We start from the raw sequence: 20,999 nt of genomic DNA, 5'->3' as shown, positions 1-20,999 counted from the left end.
ATGCTGTTGCATGTCTCTATTGTCTGTCATGGTGTAAAATAGATGCTCTTGCATATTTTCATAGTAAGGGAACTGTTGTATAGAAATAGGAACGCATCTGTACATATGGCATGTGTTATACATTCAAATGCTAGCCTATTTGATACAACTCAGATGAAGAGACTGCTGGTTAAGGAAGGAACCATCCAGTTCAGAAAGACAGTGTGCACAGCCACAGCCCATAAAAGATGCCCCACAACTGTAAGTAGCTTGTGCTTGCCAAACCAAGCCTCAAACACACTTGCCTTGTCATTACGGCTCTACTACAGAGCCAAGAAACCACCTCTTGTTCAGTGCCTATTCTACGGTCACAGAAAACAAGGGTATCTCTGTAACTAAGCCTAATGACATTATTTAGTCTAGAAAACACATTGATGTTTCTCCAGTGAGTTGTTTTTGACTCTGGGTTGGTACACACCTTTGTTTTTCACATTGCTAGTGGGGCGGTCGGTGAAAGCTGGATACAGTATGCTAGACATAAAATATGTATAACAATGTTACCAGCATACATAGAGTAGCCATGTACTGTGTACATAACAATGATAAAGTAGGCTGCATCCCTCACATTTGGGCATCAGAATATCATTGCATAGGCACACAGTGAGGGCAAATGCATTTTGATGTAATCATTTCATCATTCACGCACGCGACGTCATCATATAACATTTGGCTTGTAAGTAAAAGTGCATCAATTGTGATTTAATTTCTGATCATTTGGACCCAATCTACAGAGAACTGGCAAGGAGTTGGAGCTCCCTCACATAGTGACTCCAGTCAGTGGATGGATGCTGCAGTATGCTGGAAGCATGAGGCTGGAAGCATGAGGCTGGAAGGACACTAGCTCTTGGATTGCCTGTCGCAGTTCTGGCAAAGGTAGCACAGACACATATGGCCCGGCCACAACTAAACACACAGACACAGACGCACACAGACACACACACAGAGTACACACACACACACACACACACCACACACACACACACACACACACACACACACACACAGTCAAATACATAAAGGGGGAAAAAGGATGGCTAGCAAAAATGCAATTACCAACAGACCAAATTGCATCCACACATTTCCAAGCAGGATTAGGTCTGTTACTGCTTGTGCCTGTGTGAGGGGAAGGGACAAAAAGGCTGGACTGTATATGTGCTTGGTCTCCCATGTGTCTGTTGCAAAGCTCCAAGTGGTCCGTCGCTGGTGGCATCACTGAACAGATGCAACACTGTCAGTCTCACTCTGAACGAGCCCCGTATGCCTTAATGCAAACAACAGCTGCCTCGCAGGCCACGGGGACTGAGAGAGGGGCAGAGACGGTACTTGTAGCAGAGGGGACAGAAGGAGCACAGCTGTCAGTCCCAAAATATGCCAAGGCGGGCACCTGCGGGTATGTCAGCAACTGTGGCCAGGCCTCGTCAAAGTCGTCAGCCTGGAGAGACAATAGGCAGTATTGAGGAGAGCAGACTGGCACACGCAGACTGGCCTTTGTGCAGGTCACCCACGGGATTTTGAAGAAGAGTCTTCTTAACTGACCCTACTGCGTGATATTGGAGACAACAATGACGACATGATTTGGTATCTGAGCATCTGGACAGAGCAAAGATACACTATGGAGGTTTAGTTGTTTGCTAATTGTTTACGTTCAATTTTGGCTTCAATCTTGGCTGAGGTTCATGATTTAATATGAATCAATTTCTTATCTCATGAAACCACACAAATTCTTAGTTTTAATCAAATCATATATTTTTGCTCATGGGTGTTGGGAGGTGTGCCACTTGCTGACCAATTGAGGTCATTTCAGGACAATATTTCTATCCAAAGGTTCTGTATAGCCTCTTTAACTGGTCATGTTGCGTGATGTTGGAGAACAATGATTACATTATCTGGTGCCCTGAGTTTCCAGACAGCGTTTTAAAGGCATTAGGGACATGAGGGTTATCATCAGTTATCTTCAGAGATGTACCTCTCTTAGGAAGGAAACACATGACATGTACACACCCTAGCATGATCCTCCTGATAAAGAGTGACAGTGACGTGGCGTTAATGCAGCGTTAGTGCAAAGTTGGCCTGTAAACTTAACCCCTGCTCTTAGAATTTCAATATGTATGATAAAATGCCTAAAGGCTCCAGTGGTAAACATGTGAACCCGACTGGCACGTTATACAAAGCAATCCAAGGAACTCTCATTTACAAAACTATTTCAAAGACAGAGAAAATGACCTGAACAAAAAAATAACAACAAAAAAAAACATTTCCATCATCTTTTCTCATCATGGATAATAAAAGTGTTCTTTCTCCATCCAATGATGCTGCCTAAGAAGGGGGAGGCAGCTACAGCGATTCCCTTGAAAGTAGACAGGTTCCACTGTGTCAGCCCCTGTGTTGTCCACACACGTTCCAACACTTCAGACTTTCCAGCCACAGTTAACAGATATGGCTTCCTGCTGCCTCAGCCTCACAAAGTCCCACTCATCATCACAGCGGAAGGCAAGGCAGGAACAGCACATAGGGACCACAATATTTCCACCATTTTCCACAAACCTCCCCAGCAAATACTCTGAACATTATAGAGGTGTGGAGATTTAAAATAAAGTATAAACTAAACTGCTCAGAAACAGGGGGAAATGTGCTAAGACAGCATTCGTAGCATACTGTGTTACTTGAACTGCGACTACGCTGCAATGTTCAGAGATCTCAAAAACAGTGTTTGCCTGCACTGAACCAAATCATATGTGCCAGAAATATCCCTGGAAGCTGCAGTGCATTGCAATTTTGGATTATGCGGTGAACGTAGCTAATTGCTGAAAGCCGCATTTACTACTACACCGGAAATGTGTGGTGAACGTCCCTGGAAAAGAGTCATGTGCAGAATAATGAGATATTATACACCTACTCTTTTCCAGATTTTCCTTGGAGTAAATTTAATCATCAAAACATGATAAGACATACAGTACATAGTTATACAGAATACAGATATAGAGTAAATGTATTGTTATAAATAGGCTGTCTTACTAAATATATTTTTGGTCATCATCAGCTTAAACCAAGTAGAAGAATAATGCTCCATTCCAGACTAGCTGTCGCCATTGGTGTCGAAATCAAATAAAAAATGTACCAGGGCTCAACTCTGTCCCGTGTTCCAATGAATTAACACTGTTTTAGTCAGTCATAGCAGATACTGAGGGAGAAACGACAAACCTCAAGGGCAGCATCTGACAAAAGCATCTCTGAGGCTGTATTGTTTTGAACCCTTAATGTAAATGCAAACCAAAAGAGTAATTTGTTTGTAGACTGGGATGTCAGTCACTGGCAGAAAATAGGGTATCTGGTCATTGTTTCATACCCTCTGGTCATTGTTTTATACCCTCTATTCTTGTGTTGTATGTTTAGTGCATCATTTACTATCAACCAAATCAAAAGGAACTAACACCAAACAGACATTGAAGTGAAATGAGAGAGGGCTTTTCCCCCCCAAGGGCAGAGTTGTACTTTAAACACAACAACTACACCAGTATACTGAGTCTCAGTGTCTCAGTGCCTCTACAGAACCAACCGAGTAGCCTCAAGTACAGGGTCAAATCATTGGCTCTTGGGGGTGCCCTAAAAAATTAGGGGTTATTCATTAGGGGTTCAAGCAGCGAAGCTGTGTGAAACCCTATTGTATTTGTAGGCATGTATTATTCTGGTTCTCCGTGGATTTAGTCAAAGATGCGAATTCCAGTGAAATGGTAAAGCCTAGGGGAGGGTGCAACTTGGCATAATGGTAAAGGCCCATGGGCCACATGCTCTCATGCAATGCCATGCCAACTGGCGAGATGGTGGCGCTATAACAAGCAATTGAAAGGTCGGTACATAGGTCCCTCTATAGCGCCTTATGGTCAGATTCCGAGCAGTTGCCATACCAGGCGGTGATGCAACCGGTCAAGATGCTCTCGATGGTGCAGTTGGATAACTTTTTGAGGATCTGGGGACCCATGACAAATCTTTTCAGTCTCCTGAGGGGGTAAAGGTGTTGTCGTGCCCTCTTCACAACTGTCTTGGTGTGTTTGGACCATGATAGTTTGTTGGTGATGTGGACACCAAGGAACTTGAAACTCTCGACCCGCTCCACTTCAGTCCCGTCGATGTTAATGGGGGCGTGTTCAGCCCTCCTTTTCCTATAGTCCATGATAATCTCCTTTGTCTTGCTCACATTGAGAGTGAGGTTGTTGTCCTGGCACCACACCGTCCTCCTCCCTATAGGCTGTCTCAAAGTTGGCGGTGATCAGGCCTACCACCGTTGTGTCGTCAGCAAACTGAATGACGGTGTTGGAGTAGCTCATCCAAGGGAAATGTGGCCAATTTGTCTTGATGGTGGAGCTATGGGGCCAAAGCGTGAATGGCTACTTGCAGCTATATTTATCTTTGTTTTGGGAGTGCACAGCACGCACCCCTGGTTACAACTGGAATCAAAACCCTGCTGAAGGGTTGTATGTTTGGAAAAATGACTATGTGCAGAAAGCAAGTCTGAAAAACAGCACCTCGTGACTGTGGGTTTCAACATCCCAGATGTTATTCGGTACATTGCTTTTGCTCTTTCACTCCTCAGTGATCTCTCTCACACACTGTAGCTACTGTGGTTCATCCCATCAGAGAGGTTCTAGTAAATGTCTGTTGATGCTAACCCAGCTTTGTTCCCCATCTGCATTGTCCCCCTCCCCCTCCCTGAATCAAAACGCTAGTCAGTGACATCGGTGGCAGGCAGATATGACAAATCTCCTAGGGCATGTCCCTTTAAGTCGGTCAGGAAATGTAGGGGGTCAATGCTTGAGAGAGGGAGGAAGAGGCTATTCATAACTTGCTCTGTCAGGGCCAAGCAGTCATGGGCTGTCCAATGTAAAAGAGCTTGTGGCGTCTCTCACAGCTTCTAGGCATTCTCTCTCCCTCTTTCTTTCTTTCTCTGCTGACAAAGGGAGCCTCGAGGCATTCCTTCTGACGTGTGTGTGTGTGTGTGTGTGTGTGTGTGTGTGTGTGTGTGTGTGTGTGTGTGTGTGTGTGTGTGTGGCATGCGTACTGTCTGTGTCCATTCAGCGTGTAACTCACAACAGACTCCCTATGACATCTGACCTCAATGTCTAGGAGATAATACAGATTTGAGACCGGGACTTAAAGGTGGGAGATATAAAACAATACTATTGTGAATAACTATGATCATAACCACTGGGAAGCACATTTATTATTTTACTGAAAAATGGATTTGGGTCGTGATCCTGATCACATAGAAATGATGCAATTGATGTAGGTTTAAAAGTTAACAATGTATTTACTCTCTATAATGGTGACATTAGGACAACTGCTTCCTTACATGGTGGGTCTGTCTGTGAGTCTCTCCTAGTGAGGACCCAGCTGACATAACAGTTGTACATTGTGCTGCAGTAATTTGGTCACATCAAGAACAGTCAGTCCATTCAGATCAGATTGAGCATGATCCATATGACTCTCTCTCTCTCTCTCTCTCTCTCTCTCTCATACACACACACTTTTCATAAATGTCATGCAATTTCAGTTTCTTCCAGACATAAATGTTTTCTGTAGGCTAGTATTTCTGTGTAAGTGAAGTCTATCTCATCTCATCAATGCCATCAGTATTTATAAGAATTACAGCTTATCTACAGTCTCCACCAACTACCATCAATGCCTATTAAGCACCATAGACTAGACTAGACATAGTATAGTAACCAAACAATGATATGATATGTTTGGTATGGTTAATCTGGAGAAGAAAGAAATGCACACCTCTTTAGGCGAGGTGCTGGCTAGCGGAGTAGAACGCTTGAAAAAGAAAAGGACAGACGCACACTCCAGGAGCTCAGATGCAATAATTGAATAACCAACGTTTCAACAGACAAGCTGTCTTCATCAGGGTATAATGATGTTTGGTATGGTTACATAGACAGGAGGTTACTTACAACCTTGACTCATTGGTAGATGTAATATAGTAAACGAAAATCAAGGACACTCAATTTTGTATGATATGTTACGTTTGGTATTGTATGCATTCATTTGTGGATCCATTTAATATGCCACGAATTACAATTCGTATGTGTTACAAATGCCACAATATATTCCGAATTTGCAGTACGTATGATACGTTATGAATTCCGAACTGTTGTGGCTAACGTTAGCTAGGTGGCTAACGTTAGCTAAACTTGGGGTTGGGTGTTAAGTTTAATAGACAAGTTAAAGGGTTAAGGTTAGGGGAAGGTTTAGTTAGTAAGTTGTAAGTAGTTGCAAAGTTGATCATTTGCTAAAATCTATAATTGTCCGTGATGAGATTCGAACACGCAATGTTTGGATTGCTTGTTTTAATGGTGTTGGTTGTTTGTCTTGATTTTCTAGTGTTGGATTTAGTTTTTTAATCAACCGTTAGTGGTCACATGAAATGACTAATGGGCTGCTTGTAAAACCCATACAGCGCTGTGAAATGCAGACCCAGAGCTCTGACATCATGTATAGCAGCCACTAAGTTCTAATTTAGGTGCTTATTTGTGCCCAAATCCACCATTTTCAACACGTATACGGGTACGTGGGGAAAGGGCTACCATATCATACTAATTTGAGTGGCCCAGATTGTTACGTCTAGTCTATGAGACCAGGCTGTTACTTAAAACTCCCTAGTCCTTCCTGATAATGAGCATACACATAACATGATGCAGCCACCACCATGCTTGAAAATAGGAAGAGTGGTACTCAGTGTTGTGTTGAATTTGTCCCAAACATAACGCTTTGTATTCAGGACATACATTTTATTTCTTTGCCACATTTTCAGCAGTTTTACTTTAGTGCCTTATTGCAAACAGGATGCATTTTTTGGAATATTTGCATTCTGTACAGGCTTCCTTATTTTTACTCTGTCATTTAGGTTTGTATTGTGGAGTAACTACAATGTTGTTGATCCATCCTCAGTTTTCTATCACAGCCATTAAACTCTGTTTTAAAGTCACCATGGTGAAATTCCTGAGCGGTTTCCAACTGAGTTAGGAAGGACGACCTGTATCTTCGTAGTGACTGGGTATATTGATACACCATCCAAAGTGTAATTAATATCTTCACCATGCTCAAAAGGGATATTTAATGTCTGTTTTTTTTACCCATCTACCAATAGGTGCCCTTCGTTGTGAGGCACTGAAAAACCTCCCTGGTCTTTGTGGTTAAATCTGTGTTTGAAATTCACTGCTCGACTGAGGGACCTTACAGATAATTGTATGTGTGGGGTACAGAGATGAGGTAGTCCTTCAAAAAGCATGTTAAAGACTATTATTACATACAGAGTAAGTCCATTTTTACTCCTGAACTTTAGGCCTGCCATTTATTTTTTACCTTTATTTAACTTGGCAAGTCAGTTAAGAGCAAATTATTATTTACAATGACGGCCTACCGGGGAACAGTGGGTTAACTGCCTTGTTCAGGAGGCTGCTATAACAGCCTCCAGTTCAATGGCAACGAGATTTACACCATTCCAGCCGACACTTGGCATTGCGCATGGAGATCTTAGGCTTGTGTGCGGCTGCTCGGCCATGGAAACCCATTTCATGAAGCTCCCGACAAACAGTAATTGTGCTGAAGTTGCTTTCAGAGGCAGTTTGGAACTCAGTAGTGAGTGATGCAACCGAGGTCAGACGATTTCTACGAGCTATGCGCTTCAGGACTCAGCAGTCCTGTTCTGTGAGCTTGTGTGGCCTACCACTTCTCCGCTGTTGCTCCTAGACGTTTCCACTTCACAATAACAGCACATACAATCGACCGGGGAAGCTCTAGCAGGGCAGACATTTGAGAACTGACTTGTTGGAAAGGTGTCATCCTACAACGGTGCCACATCAGTAAGGCCATTCTACTGTCAATGTTTGTCTATGGAGATTGCATGGCGGTGTGCTCAGCAACGGGGGTGGCTGAAATAGCCTAATCGACTAATTTGATAGGGTGTCCACATATTTTGTATATATAGTTTATCATACGAAGTGTAATTCGTAACATATCATACAAAATGGATCAACAAATTAATACCATACCAAACGTAACATTTCATACAAAATGGATCAACAAATTAATACCATACCAAATGTAACATATCATACAAAATGGATCAACAAATGAATACCATACCAAACGCAACATATCATACTAATTTGAGTGTCCTGGATTTTCGTTTACTATGTTATGTCTACCCATTACCCCTGAGTCCATGTTGTGTGAGAGTTTCTGGTCATGAGGAAAAGTAGGACGCTGCCAGCAAATTGCACATGGTGAGAAAGAATATGGGGATCAATAAATTGCCTTAAAGGTGAAATACGACAGCGCGTCAGGAAACATTGTAATTTTAACCAAATACAAATTGTCATTTGAACTAATGCCAAAACTGTACCGAAAGCGCTAGTGTCCACCTCCAAGAGTGACTCCGATAAAGTGTCAGTAGAGCGTGTTATACACGTAGCCTACTTACGCCCTGGTTTTGGGGAAACCCATCGATAAGAGGACGTCCAAATTCGATCCATATTTCACAGTACCAGGTACTTTCGGCCGGAGTCTTCGCGGGATGATTTTGCTGTAGAGATCCTCTTTTGCAGCCATGATTCAGGATTCCATTGGTTTTCAGATCCAGTCTACGGTACTGTAGCGAGCGGTGGAGAAAGATAACTAATAGACTACAACCGATTATTATTGTAGCAATGTGGTCGCTAGCGCTCCCTCCTCCCCGCCCCCAGAAACTCAAATGATGTCTGCTGCTGCGTTTTGTGTATAAAAAGCAGAGTTACGTGCAGAGTGCACAGGATCTATCATGAATCTTCGCCTGTACTCTGTCAGCGACCCAAGGAGTGTCCTAATTACAGTAGCCTAATAATAATTGGCAGAGTGGCATAATAATAGCCCATTCAGTATAGCTTTGATGTTTACAATGTGTCCTCAAAACGTTAGGTTACGTTTGATTCCAAAAATAAAGGGAATTTTAGATAAAGTGAGCAATATGTAATACAGAGTAACGTTAGACCCAGCCTAATATGGTAGATTAAATAAATAAGTGAAATTAGGCTACTCACACTGCATTTGCATAATAAATTAATAAACCATATTTATTCAATGTTCATAAAAATACAAATGTGTTCAATTTATAAAATTACTCAAGCCAAGGCACAACGGTCTCATCATAATCCATTCATACAGGAAATGATGGGCTACAAATTTGTCCACATGAACAGAAAAATATAATGTGTCATCTTAGCTACAGATTTTACACTTGATTGATTATTAAGATGCCCATTATAGATAATTTAAAATCAGTCTTGGCTGTTGGTTCCAATGGTACCAGATGGGTTATATGGCACAATCACACAGAACACACAGCCAGCCTCTTGGAATGCTTTCCTCATCTCCACCTAGTGTCAAAGCAAAGACATGCACAGCATTACTACTGTATCGGTAACACTGGATTTGGATAGTCTACGTAGGTCTACAGACAGACCCGTTTATAGATGCTCAAGTAACTATCAAACTTTAGCCCTAACCCTAGGAAGCTGTGGTGTATCAAGTTAAGTCAAGTTATATAACAGAGTTGCAGTTGATAGCTTGAGCATCAATTAACCATTTATACGGGACTATCAAAATAAAGTGACCAAAGTATGAAACACAATCTCTTTTCCAATGATTCCACAGAGCATACAGTATACATTGCTGTTTAAGATGTGAAAGAATAAGTCTTACCAGTCTTACTTGGTCCAGACACAAGCCCACTACAGCACCACCACTGCCGGGTAGTTTCGCAGCTGAGCCAAACTGCATTGGCAAGCAAACACACCGAACGATAAACAAAAACTACAAAGAAACATCCTAGGAAAAGATAAGATAATCTTGGACATTTTAACTCTATACTTTACCTGTCTTGCCAGTTGCACCATCTTGAGATTGCCTGGTCCCAAACAGTCTTCTGTGTACACAGACCTATAGGACAGAGATCGTTCCAGTATTAGTGGTTTCCCGCGTGAACAATGATGTGTACTTACTGTATATCTTACTACGTAAAATCATGCTGTTCGGTGATGAAAATTAACTCTTTAGGGCCAAGAGTTTTTGCTGATCAAGCCATGTGGGTCAGGAAAATCTTCTGGCCCTATGACAGTTGCTGATCGTGTTTTATCTTTCCAAGGTCACAGATATAAAAACCCAACAACTTCATGGGAGCAAAGAGATTAACTTCCTCAAACCAATGACAGACTCAAAGGATGTCACGCTTGTCTTTACCGTCGCAGTGCAAAGTTCTCATCCATCAACTGGGCCAGCCTGCTCCAGTCCATTCCCTGCAGCGCAACCCTGTGGAGGACAAGAGAACCCAACCGTTTCATTACCAGGTAATGCTCACTTAAAGATGCACTCTCAAACGTTTGTATAATTTCAGCCAGTGGTTTTAAGTGGTGCTTACGAGCCAAAAGCGGTCCCCGTTTTTTGCGTAACTAAGTCCAATTTTGTACTACATTATCCATTTCGTATGATATATGTTACGTCCTCCAAATAAATATGATTATTTTTATATGTTACGAATTTGTTGTGCTTAAGATCCTAGATGGCTTGATTAAGCCATATCAAAGAGACACGCAATAACTTTGTGGGGGAGTATGTAGACAGAGGTTAGACGGGCAGACCAGCACCGGAGGGCTGCTGGTTCAAATCCCATGACTACCATCCACTGTTGTTGTGCCTTTGCTATCGCACCAGGGGCACTACTGCCACTGATCCTGTCAGCCTCCAAACATCTTACACAAACCTGGCTTGATCTGTGAGCGCCGCAAAAGACTTCATGGCCTCAACCACTTCAGCTTCTCCTGAAAAAAAGGAGGTGAACAGAGGGACTAAATACAGATAGAGAACAAAGTTATTCCTGTTTATTATCATCTGATTCCTCTAGCCTACAGTTTAAAATCTATGGAGTGATAATTTAATACAGGAAGTAAACTGAAATTCCAAATGGAATTGACCCCGACCTCGGTAAACATTGCTGCCTGCCAACCGAGCTTACAGTGTGTGTGTGTGTGTGTGTGTGTGTGTGTGTGTGTGTGTGTGTGTGTGTGTGTGTGTGTGTGTGTGTGTGTGTGTGTGTGTATGCATGCATGTATGTATGCATGTATGTATGTTCCTTACCGTTGAGCCAGCGCTGTCTGACGTTGCTGTGAATCCGACCAGAGTCACTGGGATCACTCAGATAAGCTAACCAGAACGGTGGCAAGCTGCTCATGTCCATAGGAATGTAATCCCCTGTGTTCAGTCAACACACAAACATCAACATGTAAAAGGTTCATTGTAAACTCAGTTTCATAATGTATACATAAATGTTCAGCTCTAGATATATGTAAGAGGATGCACACAAAGATATGCACAGGTGCCTTAAACTCGCATGCAAAACTCCCATAGCCCTAAAGAATGAATTACTTTTCAAAAATCATTATCATTAATCAATCATTAGGCTGCAGACGTGTGAAACTCATTCCATGGAGGGCTGAGTGTCTGCAGGTTTTCCTCCACCCTTGTACTTGACTGATGAATTAAGGTGTTAATTGAAAGGAAAAAACAAAAACCTCAGTGGAATGAGTCTGACATCCCTGCAGGGGTTCACAGTTGTTAAGCATTGATTGGTAACTTTTTTCTTAATTTGGCACACCGAAATTAGAGGCCATGAGTAACTTGATCAAAAAGAATGGCATCAAAAAGAAAAGAATGGCATCGATTGGCCTATAGGTGGCACTATTATAAGCAGTCTCAATTAAACCCTAATGTCCATTGTCCGGTTTGACGTAGAGACTTGACTCTTTGTATGAAGGTGTCTTTCCTCATGTTGAACAAATTTTCCTCAAGGACCCATACGGTCCAGCATAATAGATTTTCCTCCATCTTGGAAATTTTTCCTCTCATGAACCAAATTCAATATGTTGGTCCATGGTACATTTCTTAACTTAGTTTGAGAAAAGATAAGGGATTAGTTAAGAGATAGCTAGTTATTGAATAATCAGGAAATCTGATTTTATGTGTTCATTTAAATCCTTCGTAAATCTACTCCACAATGGCCTATCAATTTGAAACATTTTAGGGTCATCAAAGTCATTACTATGATGAACCATGTTAAGTTTGGCATTGATATCTTTAAAAAATAAGGAAACTATTAATACTTATTTTACTTTGTAACGCTATTGCTTAAAATCATAATAATACATCTTCTCATTGACTAAATGTCAGATTCACTCCAAATCTGGTCTTTGGACTTGTAACAATAGTCCATAAAGATTTTGAGAAATGACGTTGATGCATTCAAAGATGGCAACACTATAACAGTAGAAGCATATTAGCACATATGCTAATGTGCTACAATATGTAAAAGAAATACTTCAAAAATCTTCTTCTCATGAACCATAGGACCAAATGACACCAAATGTGGAATGAAGGCCGATGGTACGTCTTAACTAGTTTGAGAAAAGCTACAAAAGATGGCTGAGCTATTGGCAAATAAAAAAATCTGATTTCATGCGTCCACTTAAACTACTGTAAATCAACACCACAGTGGCCTATCAACTTGAAATGTGTTGTCGCTATCATGGATGTCCCTAAGATGAACCACACTGAATTCGGTATTGATATCTCATTATACAAGTCTTGAATGGTTTTGAGAAAAAAAGAATTGCATTCAAATATGGCCGCACTGTACCTATAGATTGGCATTAGCACATATGCTAATGCTATAAAATAATTTATAAATCTTCTTCTCGTGAACCATACGTCAGATTGACTCCAGATTTGATATATAGACTCAATGAATTAGCCTCTAATTAATTTGTGAATGATTAGTTGCTGCAATCAAAGTTGGGTATGCCACACCACTAGATGGCAGCATATCACACCAGGGCTATAAGAACTGAACCGATGGAAATGGGGCCATGACATTTGGTATGTAAATCTTATGTATATGTCCTTAGAAGCTGTGTGAATATGAAGTCACTGCAACCTTAGATGGCTGCACCAGACCTGTTGGTGGCACTATAGATGGCATTGGCACCTGTGGCACCAGAGGATACTAGAGCAATAACTAGTGATCAAGTGGACTTTGTCTCATGCAAATGAATGTTAGATTTGAATTATGCAGACGAACAATGTGAAATATTGTGATTAGTATATCTGTATAATCACATATTGTTGCCCTATTATGTGGTATAAATAAGAAACTGGAAGTGTACAAACATTATGAACACCTTCCTAATATTGAGTTGCACGTTCCACTTTTTCCCTCAAAACCACCTTAATTCGTTGGGACAAGGTGTCGAAAGCATTCCACAGGGATGCTGTCCCATGTTGACTCCAATGCTTCCCACAGTTGTGTCAAGTTGGCTGGATGTCCTTTGGGTGGTGGACCATTCTTGATACACATGGGAAACTGTTGAGCGTGAAGAACTCAGCAGCGTTGCAGTTCTTATCATAAACCGGTGCACCTGGAATCTACTACCATAACCCGCTCAAAGGCACTTAAATATTTTGTCCTGCCCATTCACCCTCTGAATGGCACATGTACCCAATCCATGTCTCAAAGCTTAAACATCCTTCTTTAACCGGTCTCCTCCCCTTCATCTACACTGATTGAAGTGTATTTCACAAGTGACATCAATAATGGATCATAGCTTTCACCTGGATTCACCTAGTCAGTCTATACCATGGAAAGAGCATGTGTTCTTACGGTTTTGTACACTCAGTGAATATAGTATATATATTTATAAATATTCATATATACAACTCAATACATTAAGTATGATTACCTGCTGCATTCCAAGATAACCAACCTACAGCACCAGACTTAACTTCACTTGCTCATCCTTGTAGTACTGAGAGATAAACATGGTAATGCTTTCACTGGTTGCACATAAAGGAAGATAGTTCCTACAGGATAGAGTGCTTGCTTTGTTATGAGACTGATCTTATGTCATTTCTGACATCCTGTGAACCCTGTCTGTGAACCCTGTTCATTGCTGCTCACTGCTGTATTCAGCATTATTATTTGCGTTAATATACTGGCAGTCCTTATTATGTATAGGAGTTCATAAAATATGTTTATGTGCCATAACAGCTATTGAGACTGCACATTTCAAATACCATATCCCTGTTCATCCATCAGTTGTTTGCTAAAGTCCATGTAGACCAAGCCCTCATAGACCTGCAATGAAAAGAAGAACATTTTTGTCAGAAAAACAAACTTTACAGTAACCAGGACAGTACAGTCCAGCTCGGCTCAGCTCGGCGTGGCTCAGCTTAGTAGTGTGAAAAGGGGAGTGTTGTCTTTTCATTGCTGACCTGCACAACTCTGTCCTGAAGACCAGCAGTAATGAAGAGTTCATCCGTCTCGACGTTGAGGATGAAGTTGGCCCTGGTGGGTTTGGGAAGGTCCTAGGGCAAACAGAACAAAACAACTTCAACACAGGTTGATCATTTGGCACATGATTAGAGTGAACTCCAGAGTAACATGTTCTTCTTCTTACACTTTCTGTGATGTTGTAGAATTTCATCAGACACTTCAGGGTGGCAGACACTATTGCACTGTTAGAGAAGAGAACGTTAGAAAATGGTATAAATAAACAGAAATGTAATTATGAACAAAGGGAGTTTGAGCTAGAAAAGATGACAAGACCAAAAAAGGTATAAGTATATGACTCAGAAGAAATATTGATTAGTATGTGGTTAATCTATAAAATATGGAAGAAAAATAACAGTTCACCAGGCAGCACTTACCTACTTCCAGCCAGGCCCTTCAACAAAGCAGAGAGGGGGGAAATAATAATTCAATCAGTCACTAACATTATCACTAGCCTTTTGGCCTAACATAATTGAAAACAGTATTCATATAGATCTCTCAGGGACTTTCTCAGGATACACTGTCATGAACTAGGCTCATGAGACATTTATAAGTGATATTCTTCGAGAATGAATGGGTATCATTAATTCAAATGAACAAAAACACCTACTAAATATTACAGAGTGAGCCTTTACATTTACAGACTGTAGTGTAGACACTTACCACCTGCCGAGGAATGTTGGTATCATACTTGAGAGTGAAGTTCTGCTTCGTCAAAGCGATACTGCCAAAGAAAGCATACAAGGGACTCAAATGAGCACTAACCATGTCAGAATCAGAATGTTCATCTGTAGCACCCCCCCCCACACACACACACCAGAGTTATTGAATACTCTGCATTTGCTGTTACTGGCTCCAACAACATTTTTTCTCACCCTTGTTTTGAGCAGAACTGGTAAAACTTCTTACAGGTAGCCTGGAGTAACCGTAGACCTCCCAAGTACCTGTAGATCAAAAGAATATCAATAAGGTTTGGGAATTCATCATGTAAACATCCTGCATGCATGTGTTGCATTAGGGCTTTTACACTGACCCCTCCTTACGGCTGATACAATACAGATCCTGCAAGCTTCCAAATTCAGTCGGATCATTGAGCGGATGAGGCAGAAGAACCTGAAGAAAACAGAGCAAATATATCAATCATGCCATCTTTATGGTTGAATACATTAACATTTGATCAGAGATGACACTATGGATTTTGTATTGTCCTGCCGTGTATATTAACTGGAGTAAAGCCTGACTGTTACCAGGGTCTGGCTCTCCATGAGTGTGACCTCAGCCCAGAAGTTGGAGATAGTCATGGCGATCGTTTTTCCATTGAAGCCGTCAGAAGGATTCCCCATCAGTCCAACTCTATGAGGAAGTGAAAGATGATGTTAGCTTACATTCACTGAAATGACATATCACTGAAGATAGTCCAAAAGGTAAGAGAACAACCCATCAATACTATTTTTCATAAAGTCTTTGTAGCGGTGCAATCTACCTTGCGTATGAGCGGTATGTTATAGGTTTGGCAGGGCATTGCTGTTGCTGGGCAGAATAGTGGGCAAGCCACTTGGTGTAGTCTGACAGCCCCTGTGATATCCAGAAGATAAATACATATCGTCAATATACATCATCATCAAATCACTCTTTCCAATAGAGATGGTAATCTAAATGATTGTCAATCTATTCACATGCTCTCCAGTGGAGAGTTACATATCTCATGTCATAACAACTTGACCTGAAACTTACACAATACTGACAATTAGAATATTCTGTTAATCAACAGTAGTCTGTATGGGTGGGGAAAAAAGCAACCCACCACTTGTCCAATGAGCTGGAACCCTGTGGGCAGTTTCATGCCAAACACAGGTAACTTCTGCTCATTGATGATCCACTCCTGGGTGAAAAGACAAACAGTGAGTCTCGTGATGTGAGTGTTAGTTGCTAACCAATTTGATAGATAGTACTAACGATACAGAAATAACCTGGGTTGGGGTCAATCCAGTTTTCAATTCAGAAAGTGAATTGATATTCAAATCATGACTAGAAAATCCTCATGTAAAACAACAGACAATTTTCAATTAATTAATTGAATTTCAATTCACTTCCGGAAGTCACTGAATTGAAAACTGAACTGAGCCCAAACCCAAAGATTCCCATGTTCACAGTCCTTATACTGACCCAGAACCTGCCGAAGGTCCTGTCTTGAGCTTGTGGCTGCAGGGTGAGGAAATCTGAGAGGTAAGGCAGTGTGGCTTTGCGAAGGCAGTAGAACACCACACTGGCCAGACGCAATGCTGTCACTCCGTCCTGTGGCTTCTCAAGGAAGCGAGATATCCTGAAATACACAGAGATACCCAGTCTTTTAGACTTTTCTGTTGGTGGCAAATTACCCATACAGTGATCAAATGGGAGTACTGTTATCAACAATATACTGGCATCAAGATAAGTTCTGCCAAAGATTATTTTTCCTGTTGCCTACCTGTGGGTCTCAGGGCATACCTCCACTATACCCCTGGAGCTGCTCTTCTCTCCCTCCTCTAGCTCATAGTATATGGCCAACTCTCCAGGCTAAGTCAAATAGAGAGATACTAACATGTAAACTAACATGTAAACAAACCTACTCTGCTATGAGCGTGGTTACAGTTTCTCAGAGGTGAGGTATATGTTGTTATTCACCAGAAGGAGCACATATGTTATCTTACCTTGGACCTGAAGAAGCGGAGAACCTGAGCAATATCAAAGTTCTGGTCTGCACAGAGCATATCGCCTGCAATCTGTCCACAAACACGTTGTTTGAAAAATAATCCCCACACAATGGAACATTTCAATCCACACAGTTAGGAAATTATAAAATGATAATGAAGTGACATCTAGGATCAGTGCCGTGCCGTACCACCATGATATCGTCTTGCAGCTTGCGGCTGTGGATGGCGAGCTCCAGGTCAGCCACTGCTCCTAGCCGGCCCTCAAGGGTTGTGCTGCCGTCGTTCACTACATTCTCCACAGGGAAATCATTGGCCGTTGCCCAGCGCTCATAGTGCTTATACCTGGAATGGGAGACATATAGGGGAACAGCTAAGCAGTAACTGGTATATAAAATCAATCATTCCCAGCTCATAGGACAACAACTCCCAATACAATTGGCTTAAATGTAAATACATGGGAGGCAGGATCAGTTCAGTCTGCTATGATGAAATACAGCAAGTGTCAACACTGTTACTACATGTTACTGTACTTACTTGTCTGCGTTTGTGACCAGATAGACCTCACTGAACAACTGCCGCCTGGAAAGAAATACATACAGTGCATTTGGAAAGTACTCAGACCCCTTGACTTTTTCCATATTTTGTTACGTTACAGCCTGATTCTAAAATGGATGAAATAGTTGTTGTCCCCTCAATCTACACACAACAGCCCATAATGACAAAGCAAAAAACATTTTTTGAAATGTTTGCTAATTTATGAAAAAAATAAGAAATATTACATTTAAATAAGAATTCAGACCCTTTACTCAGTACTTTAATGAAGCACCTTTGGCAGCAATTACAGCCTAGAGTCTTCTTGGGTATGACGCTACAAGCTTGGCACACCTGTATTTGGGGAGTTTCTCCCATTCTTCTCTGCAGATCCTCTCGAGCTCTGTCAGGTTGGATGGGGAGCATTCCTGCACAGCTATTTTCAGGTCTCTCCAGAGACGTTTGATCGGGTTCAAGTCCAAGCTCTGGCTGGGCCACTCAAGGAAATTCAGAGACTTGTCCCGAAGCGACACCTGCATTGTCTTGGCTGTGTGCTTAGGGTTGTTGTTCTGTTGGAAGGTGAACCTTCACCCTAATCTGAGGCCCTGAGCGCTCTGGAGCAGGTTTTCATCAAGGATCTCTCTGTACTTTGCTCCGTTCATCTTTGCATCAATCCTGACTAGTCTCCCGGTCCCTGCCACTGAAAAACATCCCCACAGCATGATTCTGCTACTACTTTGTTTCACCGTAGGGATGGTGCCAAGTTTCCTCCAGACGTGACGCTTGTTTCTCATGGTATGAGAGTCTTTAGGTGCCTTTTGGCAAACTCCAAGCGGGCTGTCATGTGCCTTTTACTGAGGAGTGGCTTCCGTCTGGCCACTCTACCATAAAAAGACCTGATTGATGGAGTGCTGCAGAGATGGTTGTCCTTCTGGAAGGTTCTCCCATCTCCACAGAGGAACTCCAAAGCTCTGTCAGAGTGACCATCGGGTTCTTGGACACCTCCCTGACCAAGGCCAGTTGCTCAGTTTGGCCGGGCGGCCAGCGTCTTGGAAGTATTGGAGGTTCCAAACTTCTTCCATTTAAGAATGGTGGAGGCCACTGTGTTCTGGGGACCTTCAATGCTGCAGAAGTGTTTTGGTACCCTTCCCTAGATCTGTGCCTCGACACAATCCTGTCTCGGAGCTCTACGGAGAATTCCTTCAACCTCATGGCTTGGTTTTTGCTCTAACGTGCACTGTAAACTGTGACAGGTGTATATAGACAGGTGTGTGCCTTTCCAAATCATGTCCAATCAATTGAATTTACCACAGGTATACTATGATCAAGTTGAAGAAACATCTCAAGGATTTCTATTTGTCATTATGGGGTATTGTGTGTAGAATGCTGAGGATTTTTTTTTATTTTATCCATTTTAGAATAAGGCTGTAACATAACAAAATGTGGAAAAGGTCAAAGGGTCTGAATACTTTCCAAAGGCACTGTATTCCAAAGTTAAAGGTATTTAATAATGTAATTATGTCAACTGGGACTGAGTATAAGACATGTTGTACAGGAAAACTGTAAGGGCAGTCGACAGTCATTCATTTGACTGATTACTCACGTGTTCACCGTCTCCCACCAGAAGTCCAGGATTTTCTTTCCTCCTATCCCAGGCAACAATGCCTTTGGCACCCCAGTCAGCTGTCCATACAAACCAGTGACATCATTCTAGAGAAATCACAAATAAGGAGCCAAGGGATGTGGGTTTGGAAGTTGTTGCACACCGTAGAACTTTATTTACTCCTCTTAAAATAATATTCTCCAAAATATGTTGATACTTGGACATACTTCAGCAGGCCTATAGCATAGTGACCAGTTATCTCTCTCTCTCTCGCTCACACACACAGCTCAGCCTGCCCTACAGTCATAAAGGTGAATAGGGAAAAAAAGAGACTTACAGTGCATTCAGAAAGTATTCAGACCCGTTCCCTTTTTCCACATTGTGTTATGTTACAGATCTAGGGAAGGGTACCAAAACATATCTGCAGCATTGAAGGTCCTGAAGAACACAGTGGCCTCCATAATTCCTAAATGGAAGAAGTTTGGAACTATCTAGACTCCTCCTAGCGCCGGTCGCCCGGCCAAACTGAACAATCGGGGGAGAAGGGTCTTGGTCAGGGAGGTGACCAAAAACCCGATGGTCACTCTGACAGAGCTCCAGAGTTCCTCTGTGGAGATGGGAGAACCTTCCAGGACAACCATCTCTGCAGCACTCCACCAATTAGGCCTTTATTGTAGAGTGGCCAGAAGGAAGCCACTCCTCAGTAAAAGGCACATGACAGCCCGCTTGGAGTTTGCCAAAAGGCACCTAAAGGACTGTCAGAACAACAGAAACAAGATTCTCTGTTCTGATGAAACCAAGATTGAACTCTTTGGCCTGAATGCCAAGCATCACGTCTGGAGGAAACATGGTACCATCCCTTAGGTGAAGCATGGTGGTGGCAGCATCATGCTGTGGGGATGTTTTTCAGCGGCAGGGACTGGGAGACTAGTCAGGATCGAGGGAAAGATGAACGGAGCAAAGTACAGAGAGATCCTTGATGAAAACTTGCTCCAGAGCGCTCAGGACCTCAGACCTATACATTTGCAAATTTCAACAACAAAACATTTTGCTTTGTGTTTATGGGGTATTGTGTGTAGATTGTTTTTTCCCCTCACCAATGTAATCCATTTTTAAATAAGGCAGAAACGTAACAAAATGTGGAAAAATTCAATGGGTCTGAAAACTTTGAATGCACTGTATATAACACTCCAAGACTGACTGAACGTTGTGTCATCGAGCATCCCTTTTTCTTCCTGAGAAAACGTTCAGGAATAAACTACATCTTTCAATTATTTTGGTAGTTAGTCTACCTTGTTCGGCGGTAAGTCTGATTTGCATTTGGTATTATTTAAGTGCAGTGTATGTTTTTGTGTGCATTGACCTGCTTGTGTTGTGAAATTAACCATGTAAGTTATACGACCTCTGCACCCAAACCTCGTCTGCTCACATAAACAACTTACCTTTATCTGAGTTTCTAGAACAGTGCCGTGGCCAGCTACCAATAAAATGCAGATCATTTTCTTGGCCCTTGTCTTATTCGCGTGTAAACGACATCAAATACCTTGGTTTATGCGATTCGGTACAATAAATAGTAAAATTGTTTACCATACAATTTCACGTTGAACTGTGACGACAGGACTGCGACACTGTAGCCTCATTCTTAAAGCGCCAGTATCTCCGAATGATGACCCCCTGCCGGCGAGTTCACATAAACTGCATGCACTCAGGAAACAGTAAA

The 20,999-nt window shown here is 41.9% G+C and overlaps 2 protein-coding genes across 4 annotated transcripts in view; both read right to left on the bottom strand.

Annotated features, from left to right (window-relative positions):
• The window catches only part of LOC106612542 (ubiquitin-associated and SH3 domain-containing protein B-like), a 48,004-nt gene extending 39,123 nt beyond the window's left edge, over positions 1–8,881 (bottom strand). The window contains exon 1 of the mRNA XM_014213775.3: positions 8,522–8,881. Coding sequence (XP_014069250.3) covers positions 8,522–8,649 — 128 coding nt within the window. The 5' untranslated portion in view covers positions 8,650–8,881. The remainder of the gene's footprint in view (positions 1–8,521) is intronic.
• A 250-nt stretch (positions 8,882–9,131) lies between these two features.
• On the bottom strand, positions 9,132–20,952 carry gkup (glucuronokinase with putative uridyl pyrophosphorylase). Of its 3 annotated transcripts, XM_014213779.3 has the most exons (23): positions 20,722–20,952; positions 19,280–19,386; positions 17,680–17,724; positions 17,334–17,487; positions 17,143–17,214; positions 16,920–17,008; positions 16,619–16,775; positions 16,257–16,334; positions 15,936–16,027; positions 15,700–15,805; positions 15,486–15,565; positions 15,328–15,396; positions 15,116–15,176; positions 14,830–14,846; positions 14,580–14,637; positions 14,395–14,487; positions 14,197–14,257; positions 11,209–11,322; positions 10,835–10,892; positions 10,315–10,383; positions 9,951–10,014; positions 9,778–9,849; positions 9,132–9,452 (listed from the first exon to the last, which is right to left on the bottom strand). In XM_014213779.3, the coding sequence occupies exons 1-23, from the start codon at positions 20,776–20,778 to the stop codon at positions 9,354–9,356; spliced, it is 1,872 nt and encodes a 623-aa protein (XP_014069254.2). In that variant the 5' UTR covers positions 20,779–20,952; the 3' UTR covers positions 9,132–9,353. The 3 variants fall into 3 exon arrangements, with proteins under 3 accessions (XP_014069254.2, XP_014069255.2, XP_014069256.2); XM_014213780.2 differs by lacking the exon at positions 19,280–19,386 and having other exon boundaries at positions 20,722–20,930; XM_014213781.3 differs by lacking the exons at positions 17,680–17,724; positions 19,280–19,386 and having other exon boundaries at positions 20,722–20,931.
• Between the last annotated feature and the right edge of the window lie 47 nt (positions 20,953–20,999).

This window comes from Salmo salar, chromosome 09 (assembly GCF_965601325.2).
Source record: "Salmo salar chromosome 09, fSalSal1, whole genome shotgun sequence".
In the NCBI taxonomy this organism is placed as follows: Eukaryota; Metazoa; Chordata; class Actinopteri; order Salmoniformes; family Salmonidae; genus Salmo; species Salmo salar.
This window is presented reverse-complemented; position numbering and strand designations above follow the sequence as displayed.